We start from the raw sequence: 25,370 nt of genomic DNA on the forward strand, positions 1-25,370 counted from the left end.
GCAGGCTCCTGATGGAGGTTTGGAGGAGGCGGGGCCCGTGCGCCGCAGGGAGCCGTGGGCCCTGCTGGCCCTCAGCACCACCCCTCGCCCCCACAGATGCCCGTGTGCTCCTACTTCCTGAAGGGGATTTGCAGCAACAGCAACTGTCCCTACAGCCACGTTTACGTGTCCCGGAAGGCGGAGGTCTGCACGGACTTTCTTAAAGGCTACTGCCCGCTGGGTGCGAAGGTAAGAAGCGCTGGTGGGTGGCAGGCGGCCCCCACGGTGGCCAGCTGTGCTCCTCGGTGCCTTCCTTGGAGCTCACAGCACCCCAGGGTGACGAGGGTGGAAGTGGGCTGCTGCAAAGGGAAGTAGGGAACTGGGTTGCGAGGGCCCCGGCGAGCGGGCTTGTCATGGCCGCCTGCTGCCCGCGCCCGCCCACGGGAATGCTGCCGTGCGGGGGAATTCCTGGCAGCCGGGCACACTGGCGCCTCCCCTTCTGAATTACTGTCCTGCTCTCCGGAGGGGACTCTGCCGCCCCTCCTCGTCCCCACGTGGGCTTGCGGGGGTGGCAGGGCCCTGGGCTGGGAACCCCTAGACAGGAGCCTGCTCATCAGCGCTGGGGCCTGCAGTCTGGACTGGGGAGACCAGAGCTGGGGCTTCCTGGGGGCCCCCGGGGGGGGGGCCGGGACAGCCTGAGGCCCTGACAGCCGCCCTCCATTTCCCGCCGTGGGGCCCGTGCCCCTTCCTTCCCCACACCCTCTCCCTCCTGCCGCAAGGCCAGGGGCTGGGCCCGGCCAGGCTCTGCAGACCTGGGGACCCGACCTGGAGCCAGCAGCTCACCTTGAAGGATCCCCAGAGCCCTGGCCGGGGTGGCGGTGGGGGCGGCCTGGGACCCGGACCCCCCACCTGATCAGGCTGTGATCATTGTGAGATACCCCGATGGAAATGGAAATATCAAAGTGGCATTTAAGTTCTGCTTCTGTTAGTGGAAGTGCTTACTGCGTCCCTTTTGGGGCGCTGGCGCTGCGTGGCCGCGGCATGATGGATGGCGGCGTGTAATTATATATGGGAAAGCGCTGAGCCGGCTGGATCCGGCGGGAGGGGACGCAGCAGCCTGGGCCGGTGAGGGTTAATTTTATTCTCTAAGTAATATAGAAAGTGCTGAGTCGTCGCCTTGTGCCTGATGTACAAGTCCTCAAACGGGCCCCAGAGAGTTTATAATATTCCACTGAATCAAGTGAAATCGTTAGCCTGGCTTCGTAAAGCCACGGCTTGTTAAAGAGACGCGCTCCCTTTTCCTGTGCGTGATTCAGGCCGGGAGGAAGTCTCCACTCCTCTCCCTCCGTGGGGGCCACGTGACTGCTGCGACCTGCTGCTCCGGCCCCCCGCGCCCCCGGCCAGTCTCCTCTCCGGCCCTCAGGAGCCTCCGCTCGGGCCCTCAGCCGCTCAGGACCCGTGGGCAAGGACGGCCGTCCTTCCGTGGGATGTCCGCCACCTCGGGGGGCTGGCGCTCAGACACCCCCGTCCCAGCAAGGGCCGTGCTCCCCGTGCTCCCTCCATGGGATGTCCGCCGAGGTGCCTGCGCTCTGTCTGTCTCCTCTCGGGCTAGTGTGTGTTTGAGGGCAGCCCTGGGGGACTCCGGAGGCTCCCATGCTCACCCCATGCTAGTTTTCACAGCCCCCCACGATTCTCGCCTGTCCCCTTCTCTTTCACGGCACCCGTTTCTCCCCGTTGAGGCGTGTGTGTGGCTGTGGCCCCGGGCTCCTGCCGCGCGTCCCCGTGGCCCTCTGTGTTGGCTGCGGGCACTCGGCGGGCACTCGGCACACTCCAGCCTCACCCGACGCTGCCGGCCGCCGGCATGCGGGGCTGGGAGATGCCTGTGTGCGTGCAGGGTCCACAGCTGCCTCCGGACCGAAGCCAGGCGCCCGGCCACCAGCCCTGCTGCAGCCCAGCGCTCTCCCGGCGTGGCCGCTGCTGCCTCCCTGCTCCCCGGCCCCCGCATGGCGGCTCAGGCCCTGTGCCGCCTGCTCCGCGCGCTGGTGAGGCTCCCGGCAGTCCGCCGCTCCATGGCCCTTCCTGTCCCCACCTCGTCCTGCTTCACACAAGGTCTCATGTCCTCCAGGCATCACCCTTTGGCTTCAAGGTCATAGGCCAAGTTTCCGTCCCATGTTGGCCTTGCCAGTGGTGTCTTTCCTTCGGCTGAAATCCTTTTTGTGTCTGGGGGGCAGAGTCCGTCCTGTTCCCGGACCGGCCCGGTCCTGCTCAGTGCAGTGGGCCCGAGAAGGCGGCCCGGGGCAGGGGCTCACACCTGAGCCCAACCCTGTCCTAGCCCATACTCGCTACCTGACCTCTCCAGGCCTCTGCTTCTTGTTCCGTAAAATGAGGCTGATGGGAGTCCCTGCCGCAGCGGGGATGGTGGTGAGGAAGGTGCCCTTTGTCGCCTTTGCAGCAAGCCTGGGGCAGGTGTTAGCCCTTGTTGAGCTGGCTGTGGGGTGAAGTCGGACCCCACGTGGGCTTCCTCCACGCAGCGGGCCCCGGGCTGCGCGTGAGACTGCGCCTTCCCTCTCTGCTTCGGGGGCCCGTGTTAGGGAGCCCGGCTTTATGGGGGCGCCGCTCCTGTGTCGTCTGGTTCACCGCCCCGGGGGGCCGTTGTGCAGCGATTCCCAGCATCTGGCTCTAGAACACGCCTGTCACCCCAGACACGCCTCCGGTCCCTTTGTGGCCAGTCCCACCTGTGCCCACCCCGCCAGCAGCGCCGGCTCACGTGCCATCCCCGTACACGGGTCTCTTCGGGATGTCTCCAGCGGAAGGCCCGCGACACATGGCCTCTGCTGCCCGCCTTCTCTCCTCTGGCCTGGTTTTGAGGGTCACCACATTGTGGTCAAGGTCAGGCCTGTGCCCCTGTCCATGGCGAGTGGTGCTCCGTCATGTGCAGAGGCCACGTTGTGTGCATCCATTGGTGGGTGGATGTTCGGGTTGTCCCTGGGGCGGGGCTGCATGGATGTTTCTGTGTGAGTCCTCGTGAGCACGGGCTCTCATCTGCCTCGGGTGGGTGCCTGGGAGTGGGGTTGCCGGGTGCCGGGGAAGGGGGCTGCAGGCCTCCCTGCTTGCTTTCTCATACGGCCGTGCCACCGAGCTGTGCCACCTGGAGCTAGTGTGGCTGTCCTGGTGTCACATGCTCACCAGCTCCTGGGTCTGTCCTGCTGACCTCAGCCCCCAGGTGGCGCAAGGCGGTCTGGCTGTAGCTTCCCTTTGTGTCCCCTGACCGCTGACGGTGTTGGTGTGGAGCCCGGTGTGTGCTGGTGGAGCTTTATCTCTCTGTTGGAACGGGGCGCCCGTGTGCGCGCGGGGTCGCTGGAGCGAGGACTCTTGGTTTTGGCTCAGGTCAGGATCTCAGGGTTGCGAGATCGAGCCCCCATGTCAAGCTCTGCGCGCAGTGGGGCGTCTGCTTGAGTTTCTCTCTCCCTCTACCCCTCCCCCTGCGTGCTCTCTCTTTCTCTAAGAAATCTTTTTTTTTTTTAAATAAAATCTTTTTAAAAAACCAAAAAAATAGTTTTGTTAAGATAAAATTCACATAGCGTACCATTCACCTGTTTAAGTGTATATAGAATGATTTTTGGTATATTACATTGTTAAATTTCTTAATTGTGGTAAAATAAGTATAATGCAAAATTTTCCATTTCCTTTTCTTTTTTAAAGGTTTTATTTATTTGAGAGAGGGAGAGAGCGTGCGCGTGCGCACAGGCAGGGGGAGTGGCAGCAGAGGGAGAAGCGGGCTTCCCGCCGAGCAGGGAGTCTGACACAGGGCTCGATCCCAGGACCCTGAGATCTTGGCCTGAACCAAAGGCAGAGGCTTCACTGACTGAGCACCCCAGGAGCCCCTTCCTTATATGTTCTAGAAATTAAACCCTTGTTGGAAGAGGATGTAGGACTCTTTCCTTCCAGTCTGTCTTTTCACTCTCTCGACAGTGGACTTTGATGCATGAGAGCTTCTCATGGAGTAAGTACAATTTTTCTGTTGTTGTTGTTTTCTGTTGCATGTGCTTTGACTGTTACATCCAAGAAATACTTGTCCAACCCAATGTTAGCAAAGCTTTTCCCTGTGTTTTCTTATATAAAACTTTAATAGTTTCAGTTCCTAAGTTTAGATCTTTGGTCCATTTCGAGTCAGTTTTTGTATGTGGCGTAAGATGAGGGCCCAGCGCCAGTCTCCCGCATGTGGGCAGTTCGCGCAGCACCACGCACTAAGGAGGCCGTCCTCCTCCCACCGAACGGCCATTGCCCCTTTGTGGAAAGTCCGTACACCATGGATGGGCGTTCGTTTCTGGGTGCTGGGTTCTGTTCCACTGGTCTCTACGTCTGTCCTTAGGTATTTTGATTACAATAGCTCTTGAATAAGTTTTTAAATCAGGAACTATAAATCCCTCAATTTTATTTTTCTTTTCAACGCTTATTGTGACTGTTGAAGGTCATTGGAGATTCCATATGCATTTTAGGATGGGCCTTTTCTTCTTAACAAAAGCCGGGGGGACCTTGGAAAACTTGGTAGGGATCACACTGAATCTGTAGGTCATTCAGGTGGTATCGTGGTCTTGGTAATAGGAAGTCTTCCAGTCCATGAACATGGGATGCCTTTCCATTCCTTTAGACCTGCATTAATTTCTTTAGCCGCATTTTGTAGTTTTTAGATTGTAAGTCTTTTGCCTCCTTGGCTAAATTTATTCCTGAGTATCTTATAGTTTTTTAATGTTACTGAATGGAATTTTTTTAATTATCTTTTTTGTTGTTCTTCCAAAGTGTGTAATAATATGTTGATTTTGTGTGTGTGTGTGTTGATTTTATATTCTGGAATTTTGCTGACTGCATATATTAGCTCTAGCAATTCTTTTTGTGTGATCTTTAAGGTTTTTTAATATATAAGATCATGTCATCTACTAACAGATAATTTTATTCCTTTTAAACTTGGATTTTATATATCATTTAAATAATTATTATTTTTCTTTTTTTTTTTTAAGATTTTATTTATTATTTGATAGAGAGTGACATAGCGAGAGAGGGAGCACAAGCAGGGGGAGCTGCAGAGGGAGAGAGAGAAGCAGACTCCCCGCTGAGCAGAGAGCCCAATGCGGGGCTCAATCCCAGGACCTTGGGATCATGACCTGAGCCGAAGGCAGAGGCTTAATAATGACTGAGCCCCCCAGGCGCCCCTTAAACTAAGATTTTATGTATCTTTTACATAATTGTTTAGCCTAATTGCTCTGACTAGAATTTCTAGTCCTGTGTTGGATCAGAGTGGCAGAAGGGGGCATCCTGGTCTTGTTCTTTGTCGTGGGAAAAGCTTTCAGTCAGTCACTGTTGGGTGTGACGTTGGCTGTGGGCTCCTCACATGGTGTTTATCCTGCGAGAATGTCCCTTTCTAGTCCTAGTTTATTGGATGTTTTTATTATAAAAGGTAGTGAATTTTGTCCGATCTTTTTTGCAGCAGTTGAGATAATCGTGTCGCTTTCTTCTCCCTTCTATCTGTTAAGGTGGCCAGCCCATCCTACTGACCACCTTGAATCGCAGTCATGTTGGTTGATAGTTGGATGTTGAATATCCTTGCATCCTAAGAATAAATGCCATGGCTGAATTCAGTTTTCTTGTATTTTGTTGATGATTTTCGCATCTGTATTTGTGGTGGATATTGATCTATGGTGTCTTTTCTTGTAGTATCTTTGTCTAGTTCTGGTGTCAGGGTAAGGCTAGCCTCACATGGTGTTCGGCTGATTGGAGCGAGGAAGGATTCCTTGCTCTGCAGTTTTGGGGAAGAATTTGAGAATTGGTATTCATTCTTCCCTATTTGTTTAGTAGAATTGACTAGCGAAGCCCTCTGGTCTTGGGCTTCTGTTTATTGGTCAGTCTGATGACTGATTCAGTCCCCTTACAATACAGAGTGCTAGTCCAGAGTTTCTGTTTCTTCTTGAGTCAGTTTTGGTAGGAATTGGTCCATCTCGTCTAAGTTGTCAAAATTATACGTGTAGAGTTGTTTGAAGTGTGCCCGAATTATCCTCCCGGCAGCCACAGGCTCTGTCATGACCTCTGTTTCATTCCTGATGTTGGAAACTTTGTGACTTTTATCTTTTTTCTTTGTTTGTTTTGCTAGAGGTTTGTCCATATTATTGATCTTTTTAAAGGGGCAGCTCTTTGTTTCATTGGTTTTTTTCTCTTATTGTTTTTTTTTCTTTTTGGTTTTATTGATTTCTGCTTATATCATTACTGTTTCTTCTTGTTGCTTTAGGTTTATTTCACTCTTTTTCCCCTGTAGGGTCTTGAGGTGGGAGTTTAGACTATTGATATGAAAAATTTCCCCTTATGTATGGATTTAGTTAGCTGGGTCCTACAAATTTTGAGATATATTTTCATTTAGTTCCGTTTGTTTGCTTGTTGACACCCCCACCCTCCCTTGAGATTTTCTCTTTGACCCACAGACTTTTATTTGATTTCCAAGTCTTCAGAGACTTTCTTGTTGTCTTTCTGTCACTGATTTCTGGTTGGAGTCTGTGATGGTGAGGAATATACTTTGTATGATTTTAATTTTTTAAAATTTCTTGGTCTTTGTTTTATGGTCCAGGATATGCTTGGTATACGTTCTGTGTGGGCACTTGAAAAGAATATATCCTCCACTATTATTGAGTAAAGTGGAGTGTTTTATAAATGATTAGGTTTTGCTGGTGAAAGATATTTCTTGGTTCTTCTGCTTACTTGCCAATTTTCTGTTTAGTTGTTGGATCAGTTGTTGTGAGGGGGCATTGGTCACCACCTGTAATTACGGATTTGTTTCTTCCTTTCTTCCTCTGTTCCTATTAATCAGTTTTTACTTCATGTATTTCACAGATCTCTTATTTTGTGCATGTTAATTTAGGATTGCTAGGTCTTCTTGATGGATCGATCCTCCATCATTATAAAATGTACCTCTCTGTCTGTAATTTTATTTATTCTGAGGTCCACTTTGTGTGGTATTAATGTGCCCACTTCTGCTCACTTTTTTTTTTTTTAAGATTTTATTTATTTGTCAGAGAGAGAGAGAGCGAGCACAGGCAGACAGAGTGGCAGGCAGAGGCAGAGGGAGAAGCAGGTTCCCTGCCGAGCAATGAGCCCGATGTGGGACTCGATCCCAGGACGCTGGGATCATGACCTGAGCTGAAGGCAGCTGCTTAACCAACTGAGCCACCCAGGTGTCCCTCTGCTCGCTTTTCATGAGTGTTGGCTTGACATAACTTCCATCCTTTTTGCTCTTAGCTTACCTATCGTATTATATTTGAAATACCTTTCTTGTGGACAGTATATAGTTGGGTCATGTTTTAAAATTTACTTTGTCAATCTTTGTCTTTTAATTGATGTATTTAGGCCATTTACACCTAATGTAATTATTGCTGTATTAAGGCTTAAGCCTGTAATTTGACTTCTGTTAGTGTCTGTGTTTTATTAGTTTTTTTTTTTTTTTTTTAGATTTTATTTATTTATTTGACAGAGAGAGATCACAAGTAGGTGGAGAGGCAGGCAGAGAGAGAGGAGGAAGCAGGCTTCCTGCTGAGCAGAGAGCCCAATGTGGGGCTCGATCCCAGAACCCTGGGATCATGAACTGAGCTGAAGGCAGAGGCTTTAACCCACTGAGCCACCCAGGCGCCCCTGTTTTGTTAGTTCTTTCTGTATTTCATTTCTGTCTTTTTATGCATTACTGGAACAATTTTAGATTTTTGATTTATCTGTGCTATTGAGTGTGTGTATCTGATTTTATTTATTTATTTGACAGAGAGAGATCACAATTAGACAGAGAGGCAGGCAGAGAGGGGGAAGCAGGCTCCCCGCTGAGCAGAGAGCCCAACACGGTGCTCGATTCCAGGACCCTGAGATCATGACCTGAGCCGAAGGCAGGGGCTTAACCTGCTGAGCCACCCAGGCACCCCAAGTGTGTGTATATCTTTTTATAGCTTTTTTAGTGGTTGTACTAAGCATTGTATTGTACACCCATAACTTGTCACTGGTGTTCTCATTTGCCAGTTTAGGTGAAACCTTCCCCTCCTTTGTGTCCCTATGCCCTTCTCCATCGGTACTTGCCTTACGTGTGTCTTCCACAGACATTTAAAACCGCAACAGACACTGACAGTTTTTTGCATCAATAATTAAACATAATTGAGGAGACTCAAGGAAAGTCTGTATGTTTACCATGTTTTGTCACCTCGGTCTGCCTTTCTGTTGTTGCAAGGCTTTGTCTCGTATTGTTTCCTTTCTGTTTCGAGAACTTACTGGAGCCATTTTTTAGGGCAGGTCTGCTGGTGACAAATTCTGGTGGTTTTCCTTCCTGTGAGAATGTCTGGATTTCCCCCACATTCTTGGAGGATATTTTCTTGCTGAACATGGGCTTCTGAGCTCATAGTTCTTCCCTTTCAGCACTCGCACACGCTGTCCCCCCTCCTTTGGCCTCATTGGTGCATAAGGAGAAACCCACTGGCACCTGAACTCTCCCGGCACAGGGAAAGTATCCTCTCTGGCTGGCTGTAGCTTTTACAAGATTGACTGTGGTGCAGTTTTTGGTGGATTTCTCTGCTTTTTACTGTTTGGGTTCCCTCAACTTCTTGAATCTGTAGGCTTGTGTTTTTTGGCAAGTTGGGGACATTTTCAGCCATGAGTCCCGTGTTCTTTCTCCTCTCAGTCTGCAGCCCTTGAAGGGCTCTCCGTGTCAGAGACTCTGCTTTCTCTCCCAGCAGTCAGATTGGTTAAGGTCTGTTGTTACGTCTTCCGGTGCACGGAGGCCTTCCTCGGGGCCTCCCTCCTGCTGTCGAGCCCATACGCGGAGTACAGCTCAGTTGTTTAGAACTTTTCAGTTCTAAAATTTCCATTTGGTCCTATCTTGTATTTTCTTTTTCTTGGTTGAGACTTTCTATGTTTTCATTGTTCCGGCATGTTTTTAGTTGCTTGTTGGAGCACATTTATGGGGGCGCCCAGCGAGTTTAGTTGGTAGAGCGTGAAACTCCAGATCTTGGGGTTGTGAGTTGGAGCCCCGTGGTGGAGGTAGAGATTACTTAAAAATAAAATTACCTAAAAATAAATAAAATAAACACATTTACGGTGCTCCTTTAAAATCTTTGTCCGAGAACTCCCGCGCCTCTGCTGCCTCTGGCTGCCACGTGTTGCTTGTCCGGAATTCCATTCCGTGTGAGGTCTGTACCTTTTCCTGGTATGATGAGTCACTTTTTATTGAAACCTGGACATTTTGACTATATTATTATGAGGGTCTGCATCTTATTCAAACCTTCTGTTTTGGCTGGTGTCTGTGTGACACACAGGTGTAGGGGGAGTGAAGGTGGGGTCTTGCCGCTGCCAAGTGGAGATCCAGGTCCCCACTGGCCTCTACAGACCCCTGAGGACAGGTTTTCCTACTCCTCCTGGCTGGGTGGTACTTACTTCCCACCAGGCCACTTCCCACTGGGGGCTCCCCTGACTGGGAGAGGAAGGGGCCCCGCATTTCTGTGTCTTCAGGGCCTCCTCGAGCACCAACCCAGCAAGGCAGGAAGGGGCAGCAGGGGCCAGGTCTCCCCACGTAGTCTTTGCTGGCCTGGGTGGGGCCACAGTGTTTCAGTGTGTCTGGCTGGGCTGCCCCTTATCTGCACCTGTGGACACTTCAGGTTGCTTCTTCAGCAGGAGGAAGTCCCGGGGACCCCCTGCCACGCTGGCGCAGAGGTCCCCGGTGGGTGCTTCTCGTGGTTGTCACCTGTGTGGGGCCCAGTGCCCCCTGCTTCACGGTCTCCTCTGGGGGCCTGCTCACTCCGCAGAGCCCAGCATGGACAGTGCTCATCGCTTATGGCATTTAACAAACTTGCTGTTTGTAGCAACTGTGGCTTCACTGAAAAGTTGCAAAGCGAGTGCAGAGCCCCGACACCCCTCCCGCAGCCCCCGGTGAGAAAGGCCCCCACCAGCAGCTGGCTAAGCACCAGCTAGGCATCGAAGCCGGAAGAGTGCCATGGCTGTGTTCCCGCCAGCCTGACTCCAGGCTCTGTCTGCACTCCGTCCGGTTTGCCACTAATCACTTCCGTTCCGGGTGGCCCATTGGATTTGGCTGCCATTTTGGAGTGAATGCCTGAAGGAGGCCTTGGCCCAGATGACCGCAGGAGTGGACGAAGATGGACATTTCTTGGGGCTGTTCCGACCCCCAGGGGGACAGTGGTGGGGTGCAGTCAGAGGAGGCATGGGGGGGATGGGACTGTCACCAGGGTGGGGAAGGGGTAGCTTTGGTGTGGGGCAGTGGGAAGGAAGTGGGTGGGTCTCTGGGGACAGGGGACACTGCTGAACCACCCCGCCGGCCTTGCAGTAGGAGTGGGCCCTGGCCTGTAGGAGGGACCGGTGGCGATGGAGCCTGCTGTCGGGCCGTCTGAGGATGGACGTGAGCTGGCGAGACCCGGAAGGACTGGGAAGGCCCCTGCGTGGCACCACGTCGGGGGCTGCTGTATGTGAGCCACCTGGGACACTTGGGCTCCTGGCCGGGGAAGAGGGCAGTGGTGTGGAGTCAGACGGCCCGGCAGCCTGGCTGGCCTGCAGCAGGCAGCCAGTGGGGACCCTGGAGCCCCAGGGGCTGAGGGCGCGAGCATGGGTCGGCGGGTTGGTCCTGGCCTCTCAGGGCCTTATTCCTCTGGAAGGTGCTTCCTGGAGGGCAGGCCAGCGTCTTGGGCTCCACCAGCAGCCTGTGGGGATCAGGGTGCTGGCCCTCGTCTGTAGCAAGGTGTGGGCCACCCGTCTGGGGGGGCGGTCTGCTATCAGAGAGGTGGGGGCCGGTTTCCCGGTGGCTTTTGTCCGTTCACACTTGTGCACCTGTTTTCTTGCCAGCACTTGGTGACAGGCAACCTTTTTTTCTCTGAACAATTGAAGGACGAAAAGTTACTTGACTGTATTTTTTTAATTTCCCTCTACTGGACTTAATGAGGCCAGATGCCTTCCCTGTGTTTCGACCCTTTGGGCCTTTCCTTCTGAAAAATACCTCGGATTTTGTTGGTTTCTGTAGGTGAGTGAGGGGACAGTTCCGCTGGGTTGGTTTTCTCTTGCTGATTCACAGGGAATTTATAAAGTATAAAACATGAACATAAAAATACGGAAATGTAAGGTATTCTGCACAGTAGGCTTCTGTCAGTCACGTGAACGGCAAATACCTTCTTTGTGTTTTGTTTTTTCCGTTCTTCCTTGTGTTACTTTGAAGAACAGAAGTTCTTGATTTTTTTTTTTTTTAAAGATTTTATTTATTTATTTGACAGAGAGATTACAAGTAGGGCAGAGAGGCAGGCAGAGAGAGAGAGAGAGAGGAGGAAGCAGGCTCCCTGCTGAGCAGAGAGCCCGATGCGGGGCTCGATCCCAGGACCCTGAGATCATGACCTGAGCCGAAGGCAGCGGCTCAACCCACTGAGCCACCCAGGCGCCCCCAGAAGTTCTTGATTTTAACGGAAATGATCTTATCAGTCTTTCCTTACAGCTTGTCCCTCTGTCTTGTATGAAAACTCCTGCCACTTTCCGAAAGTCTGGAGGGCCTTTCACACGTGGGTCTGTCTCCGTTGCTCCCAGTGTGCGGTGTGAGGTCGGGGTCCAGCTGCATCTTGCCCGAGCACCTTGGTTGGGAGCCCGTTTCCCGTGGGCTCGCGGACGTGCCTGTGTCTCGGAGCTCTCGGCTCCGCTCTGTGTGTCCTTGAGCTGGTTCCGTGCCCGCCACGTTCCTTGAGCTGCACCGTAATTCCTAGTCAGAAAGTACCTTCATTCACCTTGTCCTTCTGCGCGGCTCTTCTCACCGTTCGTGCCCTCGGGGTTGCCCCAGCCCCAGGCGGAGTGGAGCAGCGTCCTCTCTGCCCTGGCCCCGGCCTTGCCCTGCAAGGCTCGTCACGGCCGGCCGCTCGGCGGGAGCCCAGGACACGGCGTGCGCTGTGTGTCAGCCAGTGGGGCACGTGCACGTCCGGTCGGAGAAACGCTCGCTCGGGTTGTGTTTTCCTTCTTGGCGGTGTTTCGTTTGTGTCTTGGCGCGGGTTGGCTGAGTGCTGCGGGCGTGTCGCCCTGCGGGCCGCTTCTCTTTGTGCCGACACGGCGTCGCGGTTGGCCTCCCTAATGCCGGCGGGCGCCTCTTTCTTTCCGGATTTGTCTTCGCCAACTCAGTTACCAACATCTTCAGAGAACCAGCTCCGTGCCCTCTTGGTTGTTGCTCTTTTGTTATTTCATTTGTTTGTTTGTTTTAAGATTTTATTTATTTATTTGACAGAGATCACAAGTAGGCAGAGAGGCAGGCGGGGCGGGGGAGGGGGGACGCAGGCTCCCTGCCGAGCAGAGAGCCCGATGCGGGGCTCCATCCCAGGACCCTGGGATCATGACCTGAGGACCTGAGCCGAAGGCAGCGGCTTCACCCCCAGAGCCCCCTGCGTCTCGTTTGTTTCTGCTCTTCCCTTGTGGCTGAGCCCGGGTCCTCTGCTGTCCCGCCACCTGCTGAGCCAGGCCTGCTCTGCTGACCGAGCTGTGAGCCTGAGGACTGCCCCCCACGTGTCTTGTTTGACCTGGGAGTTAGTTAGCAGTGTCTTTGCTCATTTCCAGGGATTTCGGGGTTTTCTGGGGCTTCCGTTTGGTGGTCTGGCTTCGCTCTTTCCTCGGGGGCCGGGTCTGCCGGAAGATGTGGGGCCCTTGGAACGGGAGACTCGGTTTGTGTCTGGGAAGCTTCTGAGTAGCCGTCCAGCATCGTCGGGCTCTCTCAACAGCTCTTGGATGATTCGAGAACGCTCCTTATGTCCGACCCCGACTGGGTGCTTGTTCTGGGCAGGAGGCTTATAGCCCCAACGAGCACAGCCCAGAAGGTCTGCCAGATGTGAGCCGCGTGTGAGATTCCGAGTGTCCTAGGGGCCACCTTGCAAGAGCAAAGCAAGAAGAGGTGAAAGGAATTTGAGCGATCCTGCCCCAGGGTTCTGCCTGCAGTCAGGGCGGAGACACGGCTGCGGTCTTCTACACTCTTCCTTCTTGCCGCGCCCGGCCTCCTCTGATGCGGGGGACACGTGCTGCCGCCACGGCGTGTGGCTACTGCCCGGGGTGGCACAGGCCCTGGCCCCCATCAGCCCCCTCTCTGCGTTCCCTCGGCACCCGGGGGGCCAGCTTCTCTTGTCCCTCCGCCCCACCAGGCAGCCCTCCGTCCCCGCAGGCCCTATCCCCCAGGCTCTGCTGCTCTTTGAGCGGCCTCACGGGGCTTCAGTGCAGAGTGGAGGGCACGGGGAAGGATCAAGCGACAAGCATGAGCCTTCTCGGGGCAGGGGTGTGTCTGCCCCCCATCGCGGACGGGCTGGCGGGGGGTTGCCGTGGGCACTCAGGGCTCCTTCTGCCTGTGCAGATGGCCCTGCCGGCTCCGGCCGGCTCCCATGTGCACGCCAGCCCCCGGCCCCAGTGCAAGGGGCTTCTGGTCTGTTGGTGGTGGGAGCAGGTGTGTGGCCAAGAATGGGGCCGGTGCCCAGATTCCGCTCCGGGGACGGGCACACGCTCTGAGGGGTCCTCCTCCACCAGGCTCTTGTGCTGGGTGCTGGGGGCAGGGCCGAGGCCGGGGCTCTGGGGACTGGCTTCCGGCAGCAAGTGGCTTCGGGGTTGTTGGCATGTTTCCCCGTGGTTCAGCCGGCGCACAGCCCCCGTGCCGGGGTGGGCGCTGCAGCTGCTCCGGCATCCAAGCTGGTTCTCAGCTCTGCTCTGGGTGGGACTGGCAGGGACCGTGCAGGGTTTCTTGTCCAGGACTGTGTCTTTCCCGTCACCTGGCCAGCACCAGGGGCGGTGGCTGCAGTCCGGCTCCCGGTCATGCCTACTGAGCCAGCTGCAGGGGTGGGTGGAGCCGAGCACCTGTCTCCTGGAGGGGCCTCAGGCAGGAAATAGGTGCGGAACAGCCTGGAGAGTTGGGCCCATCACTGCCCACGGCTCCCGCCCCCGGAAGCGGGTGGGCAGAGCTTCGTGGCTCCCTGTGGGCCGTGGGCAGAGCTGAGGCCTCGTGTTGCCCCCAGCACCTGCTGGACGGTGCACCCCAAACTGGGTATAATTAGCCACCACAACAGGTGTGGTGGATCGGGTGTGTGCTGGCCTCGGCCGACCTGAGCACCCCTGGGCTTGAAGCCTAAACCCCATGCGGTAAGGTTCCCTGGGCGTGGAGCCCCCCCAAACCCCATCTGCAGCCCGGAGGAGGGATTCGTGTCTGAGGAATCCCCATCCCAGCTGGGAGACGTACACCCCCGGCCACCCGTGGTCCCTGCCTTCCAGCCAGACCCAGGGCCCAGCTGGGCAGTGCTGGCCCTCACCCTTCTGATGGCTCAGGGGGCGTGGATGGGAGGGAGTACAGGCTGCCCAGGGCTGGGGGCCTCGGCCCCTTGGGGGCAGAGCGGACAGGGCCAGCCCATGCGGCACAGGGGTCTTGCCAGGCTCCCCCAGCAGCCTGTCCCCCCTCCTCCACAGTGCAAGAAGAAGCATACGCTGCTGTGCCCTGACTTCTCACGCAGGGGCCTCTGTCCCCGGGGCGCCCAGTGCCAGCTGCTGCACCGCAGCCAGAAGCGCCTCGGCCGGCGACCCACTCCCACCCCAGAGCCCGGCAGCGCGCCCCCCAGGAGCAAGGCCTCCTCCAGCCATGGACCCAGGTGACAGGGACAGTGGGGGGTGCGTGTGGAAGCCCCGGGGGTGAGCCGGAAGCAGTCCCTCCTGCTCTTGGGGATGCTCAGGACCCCGGCGGGGAGCCCCTGTGTCATTTCCCGGCTCTTACAGTTTCAGACCCAAAAAGAAACCTCAGTTCAAGGCTGAGTATCATGTCACCTCCAGAGGCGCCCCAGCCCACATCCCCAGGGTGGACAGAGCTGAGGACATCCCTGGCCCAGACCGGCCTTTGTGGGACTGCACAGCCCCTGCCCATGGAGGAACGTGGGGTCTCTGGCTACCCCACTCCCGTGCCCCAGGAAAGGGGGTCCTGGGTGATGGTCACGGCTGGGGCCCCACATTGTGCTCACCCGTCCCGGGAGCGGGCGCTCTGGCGCGAGAGGACAGGGTCCGTGTGGAGCTGGGGCTTACCGGCCAGGCTCGCCCCAGCTGCCTCGTGCCAGAGGTCCCATGGCGTCACCAGCCTGTCCTTAGTGACCGAGGGCTGGCCTCAGACCCGGATGGTGGTGCCCCGGGGCTGCTGGGACAGGTGCCGCGCAGCTGGTCGGCTGGTGCCCTCTGGACCCCAGCCTGCCGAGCCGCCACCCACCCTCACGCTCCTGCTCCCCTTCCTTTCCCGCAGGAAGGCCTCGGCTGCCCAGCGCCCCGGCAGACAGACGCCCAGCTCCCCTACCTCCGTGGCTGCGGGCCTGGCCTCCCCTCCCTCCTCCCCATGGGTGTTAGCTGCAGCCTCGGGCTCTCCCCTGTCCAAGCTTCCCTCCTCTCCCTCTCCCCCCTCCCCCCTCTCCTCCTCCTCCCCCATGCCCTCCCCCTCCTCCCCCCCTCCCTCCTCCCCCTCCTCCCCCTCCCAGTCCTTGGACCAGGAGGCGCTGTCTCTGCAGGAGGAGGCTGCCTCGGCGGCGCCGGGCCCCGGCGGCCTCTCCAAGCTGCCTGCCTTCATCTCCCTGCGGTCCTCGCCGAGCCCAGGAGGCCTGCCCAGGGCCCGGACCCCCAGGAGCCCCCCAAGCAAGGACTCAGGTAGGCAGCTTGGCCCCTCGGGGCCCAGGATGGCACAGCCAGGGGCTCTTTTTCCAGTGCCCACCTCAGATCCCAGGTGGGGCCTGGATGGTTTGGGAGCGCCAGCACGGGCGGCAGGTGCACACGTCCCGCCCAGGGGGCAGAGCCGGCCAAGGTGTGAGCACAGCAGCGGCTGCCACGCAGACCACCCCAGCCGAGGGCTGATTTAATTAGAAAGCACCCATTTCTGTTAATTTGTTCTGGAAGATCACCGCGCGCTCCTGGAGAGAACAGATGTTCCCTCTCCCCCAGTGAACATTCAGGGCTTGGTAAATGGCTCCACTCAGCCTTGTTTAGGAGAGAAAAGAGGATTTTATGGCTGCAAACGACCCTTTCTGTAAACATTTTACAGCTCTCCGCGCGTTTGAGTGACGATAAACCCCACGCAGCTCGGCGGGCTGCAAATTTGCGACCATACGGCTATCATTTTATTGTCATATTTCACGGTCGTAACGTTAATGGAAGATGCTTGCCGCAGCCTTCTCGCACGGCTCCGCTGAGCACGCTCAAACGCCTGCCTCCGAGGGGCCTGGACCCGGCGCCTGTGCGCGGCCCCCCTTTCAGGGCATGAAGCTGCGGCCGGGCCCTCTGCATGCTGGCCTGGGACCAGGGCACCAGCTACTTCCGCCCCCTCCCCTCGGGCAGGCCCCCCTGCGGTGGGGAGGCAGCAGGTGGCCCCCTCCTTCCCACCCCCCCACCCCGAGGCAGCCAACCCCAGCATCCGTCTGTCCGCAGAGGCCGGCAGGGTGGGCCAGGCCCAGGACGGGCTGTGGAGATCCCCACCGGCCTCCGAGGCCTTGGCAGCCTTTGACTCCTGCTCGGCCCGCCTCCGACCTGGCCAGGGCTGGGAGCCGGAGGTGCAGGAGGAGATGGGCCTGGGAGGGCTCTGGGGCAGCAGGCCGGGCTGCACATCCCCAGGCAGCCCCCCAGTAGGGGCCATGGCCAGCAGGCAGAGGCCAGTGAAGTGTGCCGGCCTGGAGCCCTGGCCGGCTGGCCTCTGGGCTCTGGCTTGGCCAAACAGGTGACTTGAGCCCTCGGTCCCGCTATGGGTGGCCCAGGAGGCAAGGCCGGCTCACAGGGACATAGAGGGTGCCGTGCCCCAGGACAGCCACGCGGAGGCGTCTGCGGTCCATGGGGATGGCAGCCTGAGAGGTGGCCTGGAGCATTCGTAGCCCGAGGAGAGGCGTGGAGTCCCAGTGAGCGTGGGCTGTGCAGGGCAGGAGCCCACCCTTGGAGGTGGCTTTCTGTCCTCAGGCCCCCTGCTCCTCTGCAGGAAGCCCTCCCTGCCCCCAGGCCCTGTCCCTCTGCGCAGGGCCCCAGGTCCCTCCGCCCCTCCCCTGCCCTGCCCACCGGCCCAGAGCCGCCACGTGTGCGTCTGGCAGGCCCGCTGCAGGTGTGAGCGTGGCCGCGTCACAGGGCCTGCATGCCGGCGGCTCGCACCTGGCATTTATAACCCCACCAGTGGCTTGCTGGGGCTCCCCGGACCCCAGGGCAGGCAGGTGGGTGCTGGATGGAGTCTCCTGCATCCTGACCCAGAAGCTTTGGCAGGAGAGGTGCTCCTCCCTGGCAGGGGGCGGGGGAGGCGGCTGGCACCTTACCTTTGCCCTTCTCGGAACAGGGAAAACTCTACACATCAAACCCCGTCTGTGAGGGCCCCGGGGGCCAGCCCGTGCCTACCTCAGCCCCTTGTTCCTGGAGAGGAAGGAGGTTCTGCCTGCCCCTGCCCCAGAGGAGGGGCCGCCTGCCACCAAGTCCCCCCCGGGATCTCCGGGGTTGTTGCCCTGCCCACCTGGCTCTCAGCCTTCCGTGACCGTGTGTGCCCAGGGCCTCGCCTCGTCCTTGGGCCGGGCTCTGCCCAGCCAGCCCCTCTGCACACCCACCTTCCTCCCACCCCAACCCTGCGCCCTCAGCCTAGCACCCAGGATGCGCCCCAACCTCCAGCCTGGAGGGGGGCCAGGCAGGGCTCCGCGCCAGGCCTGGGCCCACTGTGGGTGTGAGAGCCGCTGTGCCATGCAACTCCCCCTCCCCCCCACTACCCCCAGGACTCCAGCCGGGCTCCCTGGTGGGTATTTTATGTTCAGCAATAAAGGTTCTGCCCTGTGTGTGCTTGGCTGTTCTGAGTGCCGTTGCGCCGCTGTCCAGCCCTGTCTGCACCAGCTCGCAGGAGTTCGGGGGCACACGCTGCCCACAGACCCCAAGAGAAGAATGGGGTGCCCCGCGGGAGAGGAAGGGCTGGCCACACATCCATGGCGGCTACAGGGTCTCTGGGCAGGAACATCGGCCTCCCTGCCTCCCAGAAATGGCTCAGAGGGTCGGGGACAGCCTCCCCACCGTGGCCAAGCCCACATGCCTTATGGTAAGGGGCCTGGGGTGGGGGGTGCCACGGAGCACATTGGACCCGACGGGCGGAGCGGGTCCCCCAAGCTGAGGTTCCGTCCCAGCCCCTCCTCTGGGTGTCTCGGGCGAGGGTCTCGGGCGAGTGGCTGGGCCGGGGAAGGGGAGGGAAGCAGGCGGAGTCTGCATCGCTCGACAGACCCAGGGAGGCCTGGCAGGGGGTTGCAGCCTCCACTGAGGGGCCCAGGACAGGGTCTGGGCTGACAGGGACCCTGGGAGGCCAGGGCCAGGGATCGGAGGGGCACAGGGACAATCTGGGGATTTCTCCCCCCCCCCGCCCACTCCACACCTGAGTGTGTCCCCACGCCTTCCTCCTCGCCTGGCCGCCAGCTCCACGCGCCAGCCTGCGGTCAGGTCTGCTGCGTGACGGTCCTCCTCTGCCTGTCCCTTGGAGCCCTGGCTTGCAGGGGCCAGCACAGTGGGGAGAGTGCAGGCGTCCGCCCACACCGCACCCCTGAGGGGCCCACTGGCCAGAGCAGAGCCTTCCTGGGCCCAGCCCACATTGGACGGGCAGACACTCCAGCACCCCCGAGACCGTCATGGGGAGCGGAGGGGCTCCTGCGCCCTACCGCTCCCTGACTGATGGGGGCCATCCCTGTCCAGCTCCAGAGGTGACGAGGACGGGGCTGGTTCACGGCAAGGGGCCAGGCCAGCGTCTGTGGCAGCAGGCGGCCAGAGAGGCGGACCCGGAGCTCGCAGTCCCATACCGTCGCTGCTGCCCCCACCCCCACCCCTGCCCAGGAACCCAGGCGGACGTCCCCAGAGGCCTGAGACGTGTGCTCGCGGCCACCGCCGCCGATCTGGCAGCGTGGTGGATCTGGAGTCAGCCCCAGCCGGAAAGAAAGGGACTCCCCCTCAGGAAGCCGCAGGGTCCCCGCTGTGGGCTGAGCCCTCGGGGGAGCGGGGCATCGGCCGTGGGGGGCCCCACAGCTGGCAGTCCCTGGGGGGAGTCCAGGCCGCGGGCCCGTCTCCTGCCTCCTCCTCCCTCAGGGCTTCCTCGCCATTTCCACCGTGACCCCCCACAAGGCTGGGGGATCGGTTCTCCCTCCTCCGCCTGGACAGACGGACAGGTGTGGCTGGAGACGATGTTATTGGTCCGGCCTGATCTGAGCTGCGTCCCCTTCAGACCCTTACCTCCCCCCGGGCTCCCTGCTCTTCCCTTCACAGTGGACAGGGGGACACGCAGCCCGGGCTGTGGAGTAGACAGCTGTGTGCATGGTGGGTGGGCGCCCCACGGTCGGCTGGACAGCTGGGTCACTGCGTGCGGGACACCCACCGGGGGGCCTGCCCCTCCCAGCTCCACGCTCAGCCCAGTCTCCTGACTGCTCCAAGCCACGCGGCACGCACAGGCCCCACGCGAAGCCCACCACCCAGAAGCAGCAGGTCTGACCACCGTGGGCCAGCGTGGAAGGCTCAGGGAGGGCTGGCACTCTGGGAAGCAGGAGAGGCCGGGCCAGTGGCTGCCCAGTTCTGGGCGGGGGCCCAGCTCCCCCACACTCCCTGTGACCCATCTGGGGACCTTGTCGGCCTGGGTTCTGCCTGGTCAGAGTCCAAGCTCCTGGGCAGCCCAGGGTGGGGTAGGGGGGCAGTTCCTCTGAGGAGAGTGCCCACTGGTCACTCCGGGCTTCCCGTGTCAGGCGCAGGCCAGCAGAGATCCTCAGGGATGAAGGTGCTGTCACCTCACACCAACCCAGACAGATCAAGCTGCCGGCTGAGGCTGACTGGGCTCCAGGCAGAGCGTGTGGCCTTCATGGAGGGCACAGCACGGGTCCCCCAGACCAGGGAGGGGCCGCCCCCTCTCCTGGATCCTATGTCTCTGGCCACAGGTCCATGCCCGTCATGGACTGCCCTGGTGTGGCAGGTTGTGGAGACTCAGAGATGGGCCACACGAGGGCGGGGCGCCCCATGTGAGGCGGCAGCTGGGCCGGGGCCCCTCACGTGGGTTGGCCCGCTGCCTGCTGTGGCCGGGCCAGGGACGGCTGTCCAGCTGAGGCCTGGGGTCAGGCAGCCAGCAGAACGGCAGGGCTGGTGGCCCAGCTCAGACCCCGCAGCAGGGGGGAGACCCTCTGCTGACCCTTTGAGCTGGAGGGGAGGGGCTGGGCCCCAGACAAGTGGGCGTTGGAGACCTTGGAGCCGTGGTCCCCGTCTAAGCTGTAGGCCGGGGGCCCTCAGTCGGGTGAAGGGAAGCACCTGACGTGAGAGCAGCGAGGGGGAGGCGTGGCCTGGGGCGGGGTGGGCCTGGCCTCACCCGGGGCCAGGGGAGTGTCCCTGGTGGCATGGTCTTCCCGGCCTGAGGCCGTTCCCCCAGGAAGTGCCTGCCCCCTGTTGTGGGCACCCCCAGAGTGTGCCTGGCACATAGTGGCTGCCTCATTCTAAGCAGGGAAGGCACTGGGCCCTGCTGTCACCGAGCCCAGAAAGGGGGTGTGGTGGGAGATGGGACCCCTGAGCTGCGGGGACTGGACAACAGTGACCCGTCCAGACCCAGTGCAGCACCACACTCCCTACCAGAGCGGTAGTTAGCATTGTGGGGCCCGAGACCCGGGCAGTGCCCTTGGCCTAGGACAAGCGCGGCGCCGGCAGCTTCCTGCCCGTGCTCCCCCGTGCGCCTGCGGGGGGTGCCCCCACACCCTGCAGCCAGCTCCTCCCAGCACCCCCTGCCGGCCTCTCACCTCCTGGGGCTCCCACTGAGATAGCCACGACCTGGGACCCCTTCCAGGCCCGGAACCTGGCCGACTGTCCCCCGCAGATGGAAGCCTCCAGAGGCTGTCCTGCAGCCCAGGGGGGGCAGCTTCGGGGTCAGCAGGGGACCACCAGGCAGCCGGGGCCTGGATTCCTCCGACTCTGGGAAAGGGCCCTGCCTGCAGCCGGGGAGCTGGGAGCTGCTTCACTGCCTGCGAGGCCCTGAGCAGGGGTCTGGGCCGGCCATCGAGGCCTGCAAGCCACAGACGCCGGGACAGAGCACGCGTGGGTTAAGTCGCTGGACTCGGGGCCCCAAGACACTGCCAGTGGCTCCGGCCACCCCCTGCCCCACTGCCCCTGTCTCCAGGAACTCCCAGCCGTGGGGCTCAGCCTGGGACAGCCCCACCCGACACGGACCCCAGGCGCGGAATGAGAAGCCGCGCTCTGCCCTCCCTCTGCCGCCCGCTCGCTTCCCAGCACAGGTCCGTCTCTGGGCCACCTTCCCAGAGATGACCCCGAGGCCATGCAGCGGGAACGCAGCAACGATTTGTGGGGCGCGAGTAATGGCGAGCCAGGGGGTGGGCCCCGCGGACTCCTGCTGGGTCAGGCGAGGACTGGCAGGCACGTGTGGCGCGGGAACGCCCTTCCCGGGGCAGCGCGGAACCAGCGTGCTCGTCTTCTGGGCACAGATGGGCTGTCGCGGGGGCCGAGGGGACAGCGCTGCTCTGGCTGTGAGGGCCCGCGGCACGCCCGTCCGCTTTTCCTGCGGCCAATAGGAAGGTGAGCCCCGGGCCCCACGGCCTTTGCTCCCCAGCCCTGGCTGAGCAGGAAGGAGCCCAGGAAGGCCAACACCTTCCTTGGGCTCAAGAACCCACGGGCAGCGACCCTGGTGCCCTTCCCAGTGGCCCGACCACGACTGGCAGGCGGAGAGCTGGCGGAGGCCGCAGGGGCCACGGGGACCAGACAGGGAAGGCAGCGAAGCGGGCAGCCCTCTCAGGTTCCCGCCCTCTCTGGGAACGGCGGACTGTGGCTCAGTAAACTTGGTTTTGCTCTCACTCAATAACCCTTGCTCTGCTGCCCCCCCAAATCCCAGCAAGAAGCTGAGGGGTTGGGGGCCTCCCCTGGGGACTCCTGCTTCTGAGGCTCTGAGTGGCCAAGAGCTGAGGCAAGCCTGCTGGCTAGTCTGACTCCAAGGCCAGTGTCTGAGCCGTCGGGGACACAGGTGCCCTGCTTTCCCCAGGCCGCCCCTTCCCAGAGCAGTGAAGGAAGGCGTGGGCGCGGGACAGAGTGCTGTGTGCCCAGTGAGCGGGCGGCGGAGGGCACGACCCAGGACATCTGGGGGCCAGATGTAGGGGAACCTGTCCCCACTTTAGCTAGACTTGGTGGCGGCTGAGTGTGACCTCCATCTGAACACGGCATGGGGGCTTTAAAGGGAACCCCAAACCCTGCAGGGCAACTGGCAACCCACGTAGCCTGAAGCCCAAGCGTGTCCGGGGCCTTGCTTCTGCCTCTGGCTGAGCTGTCCCCGCAAGGGCAGGAGGGTCCTGGAGGTGGGCCTGACCCTGCCTGCACAGCAGAGCAAGCCCTACGGGAAGGGTTGTGGGGCGAGGAGGAAGGCGACAGTGCCGGCTGGGCCACCCCATGGCATCTTAGGAAATGAGGTTTTGGTCCCACTTGTATGAATTCTTGTTATAATAACGGCATTTATGCCCAGAACAAAACAAAACCAAACTGCCCTAGTGACTTCCTGCCCAGGTTCTTCCAGAATCTTCTTTCGATGCACGGATGGTTATATATAAGATTGAATTTGTTACCCCAAGAAGTCCTAGAACAGCAGTATGGAAAATCCGGGGGGGCCCCAAGCACTCCGGTGACAACGTCGCGAGGCGCGGAGCCTCCCGGCTCCGCCCACCCGGGACGGGTCGCGTCCCCTGCTCCGCGAGCGCGCCCCGCTGCACAGCCCTGCGCGCCCCGCGTCGCCCCCGCCCGTGCCCCCGGCCCCCCCCCACCGCCGCCGGCCCGCGCCCCCCCCCACCTGCGCCCCGCGGTGCAGCCGCCGACCGAGGTGCCAGCAACTTTGTTGACTAAATTCCTGAACCCGCCCGGACCGCGCGGCTAAAAATAACCGGCACTCCCCGAGCCGCGCCCGCCCGAGCCGCGCCGTGGCCCCCGTGTCCGCAGGCCGGAAGGTCCCGGCGCCGTCACGCTCGCGGGCTGCGGGGTCACGGCGCGCGGGGTGGCGGGGACAGCGAAGCACCGAGGGGCCCCGTCGGCTCCCCGAGACTCCCCGGCCTCCCCGTCGCGGACGCGGAGACCCGGGGGCCGCAGGCGGGGCTCCGTGCCCCCCGCGCCGCGCCTTTTCCGCACCCCTCGGCCCCGCGCCCTCTGCGCGTGCAGTCCCCGCGGCGGCCACCAGAGGGCCCTGCCCCCTCCTCTCGCGGGCTGCCGGTCATCACCCCTTCCCACAGCTGTTCCCCGCAGGAGATTGACAGCTGGGCTCCGGGTTGCCATGGGGATAGGCAAATGAGGGCGGCGGGTCTGGGGCTCCGATTGGCCTGGGGGCTCGCGCCCCTCCCAGGAAGGCGGGCCCGAGCGCCCTGCTCTATAAAGAGGAGCGCGCGGCGCGGCGCTCGGGCGTGGAGGCGGGGCCGGCCGGACGCTGGCGGAGCGCGGGGAGCGCGAGCGGCCCGAGGCGGCGGCCTCCCTGCCACCCGCCCGGCCACCCGCCCGGCCGCCGACGCGGGGACAGGGAGCGGGGCCGGCCTGCGCCCCCCGGGGTGCGGCCGGGGCCGTCGGAGAAGCCCGAGCGGCGGCGTCCCCCGCGGCCGCCCCCAAGTTGGCCGCGCGAAACTTTTCCCCGCGCGTCTGGGCGCCGCCCCCGCCGAGACCCGCCGCCGGTGGGGAGTGAAGGGGGGGAGAGGCCCGCGGCTCCCTCTCCCCCCCGCCGCCGCCTCCCGTCGAGGCGCAGCCGGGCGCGACAGCGGGGCCGGGGGCCCCCGGGCGATGGCCGCGGAGCTGGCGATGGGCGCCGAACTGCCCAGCAGCCCGCTGGCCATCGAGTACGTCAACGACTTCGACCTGATGAAGTTCGAGGTGAAGAAGGAGCCGCCCGAGGCCGAGCGCTTCTGCCACCGCCTGCCGCCCGGCTCGCTGTCCTCGACGCCGCTCAGCACGCCCTGCTCCTCCGTGCCCTCCTCGCCCAGCTTCTGCGCGCCCAGCCCGGGCACCGGCGGCGGCGGCGCGGGGGGCGGCAGCGGCGCGGCGCAGGCCGGGGCCACCGCGGGGCCGACGGGCGGGGCCCCGGGCGCCGTCGGGGGCGCCTCGGGGAAGCCGGCGCTGGAGGATCTGTACTGGATGAGCGGTTACCAGCACCACCTGAACCCCGAGGCGCTCAACCTGACGCCCGAGGACGCGGTGGAGGCGCTCATCGGCAGCGGCCACCACGCCGGGCACCACGGCGCGCACCACCCGGCGGCCGCCGCGGCCTACGAGGCTTTCCGGGGCCAGGGCTTCGGGGGCGGCGGCGGCGCGGACGACATGGGCACCGGCCACCACCACGGCGCGCACCACGCCGCCCACCACCACCACGCCGCCCACCACCACCACCACCACCACCACGCGGGCGCGGGCCACCACGGCGGCGGCGGCGGCGGCGCGGGCCACCACGTGCGCCTGGAGGAGCGCTTCTCCGACGACCAGCTGGTGTCCATGTCGGTGCGCGAGCTGAACCGGCAGCTCCGCGGCTTCAGCAAGGAGGAGGTCATCCGGCTGAAGCAGAAGCGGCGCACGCTCAAAAACCGCGGCTACGCGCAGTCGTGCCGCTTCAAGCGCGTGCAGCAGCGGCACATTCTGGAGAGCGAGAAGTGCCAGCTCCAGAGCCAGGTGGAGCAGCTGAAGCTGGAGGTGGGGCGCCTGGCCAAGGAGCGGGACCTGTACAAGGAGAAATACGAGAAGCTGGCGGGCCGGGGCGGCCCCGGGGGCGCGGGCGGGGCCGGCTTCCCGCGGGAGTCCTCGCCGCCGCAGGCCGGGCCCGGCGGGGCCAAGGGCGCACCCGACTTCTTCCTGTGAGCGCCCGGGCCGAGCGCGCGCCGCCGCCGCCACCGGCCAGAGGCGCGGGCCGCCGGCGCCGGACTGGAGGCCCCTGCCGGCCGGGCGCCCCGCGCCCTCCCGGGTCTTGGTCCGGGACGGGGCCGCGCCCCCTCCGCGCACGGAGCGCGGGCCTTCCCGGCCCAGCGGGGCCGGAGCCGGCTTCCTCCCCGGCGTCCGCCTGCCCGGCCGCGGCGCGCGGCTCCCCGGCCCCGACGCCGCCGCCCGCCGCTCCCCGCGCGCCGGCCTTCTCGCGGCCTCCCCTTCCTCGCCCGTTTCTACGACTCCTTTTGAAAGCGACGTTATTTTCGAAGCATTTCTGTTTGTTTTGCTCGGTGATTAGTTAAGAAAACCCCGGAGGAAGTTCCCTCGTTCCCGGCCGGGGTCCGCCCTCGGACGTCCGCGTGTCCCAGCATGTGTCGCTCGCTCGCTCGGAGGGGTCCGGTCCCTGCCTGCCCGCCTGCCCGCCTGCCCCCCGCCCTGCCGCCGGCGTCCCCTAGAGATTGAAG

The 25,370-nt window shown here is 61.3% G+C and overlaps 2 protein-coding genes across 4 annotated transcripts in view; both read left to right on the forward strand.

The window, feature by feature from the left end:
* Positions 1-17,804, forward strand: part of ZC3H3 (zinc finger CCCH-type containing 3) — an 82,913-nt gene extending 65,109 nt beyond the window's left edge. Inside the window, exons 9-13 of one of the 3 annotated variants that reach the window (XM_045074118.1) lie at positions 97-228; positions 1,296-2,021; positions 14,455-14,633; positions 15,269-15,663; positions 17,321-17,486. In XM_045074118.1, the coding sequence (XP_044930053.1) occupies positions 97-228; positions 1,296-2,021; positions 14,455-14,633; positions 15,269-15,663; positions 17,321-17,352 (1,464 nt within the window). In that variant the 3' untranslated portion in view covers positions 17,353-17,486. Of the gene's footprint in view, positions 1-96; positions 229-1,295; positions 2,022-14,454; positions 14,634-15,268; positions 15,664-17,320 lie in introns of all 3 variants that reach the window. The other 2 variants (XM_045074119.1, XM_045074120.1) reach the window with 2 other exon arrangements.
* A 5,837-nt stretch (positions 17,805-23,641) lies between these two features.
* On the forward strand, positions 23,642-24,912 carry MAFA (MAF bZIP transcription factor A). Its single transcript, XM_045074204.1, has one exon. The coding sequence runs from the start codon at positions 23,779-23,781 to the stop codon at positions 24,841-24,843; it is 1,065 nt and encodes a 354-aa protein (XP_044930139.1). The 5' UTR covers positions 23,642-23,778; the 3' UTR covers positions 24,844-24,912.
* Positions 24,913-25,370: the final 458 nt, after the last annotated feature.

The sequence above is a fragment of the Mustela putorius genome, unplaced genomic scaffold (assembly GCF_011764305.1).
Source record: "Mustela putorius furo isolate JIRA1106 unplaced genomic scaffold, ASM1176430v1.1 tig00537303_pilon_pilon_pilon, whole genome shotgun sequence".
In the NCBI taxonomy this organism is placed as follows: domain Eukaryota; kingdom Metazoa; phylum Chordata; class Mammalia; order Carnivora; family Mustelidae; genus Mustela; species Mustela putorius.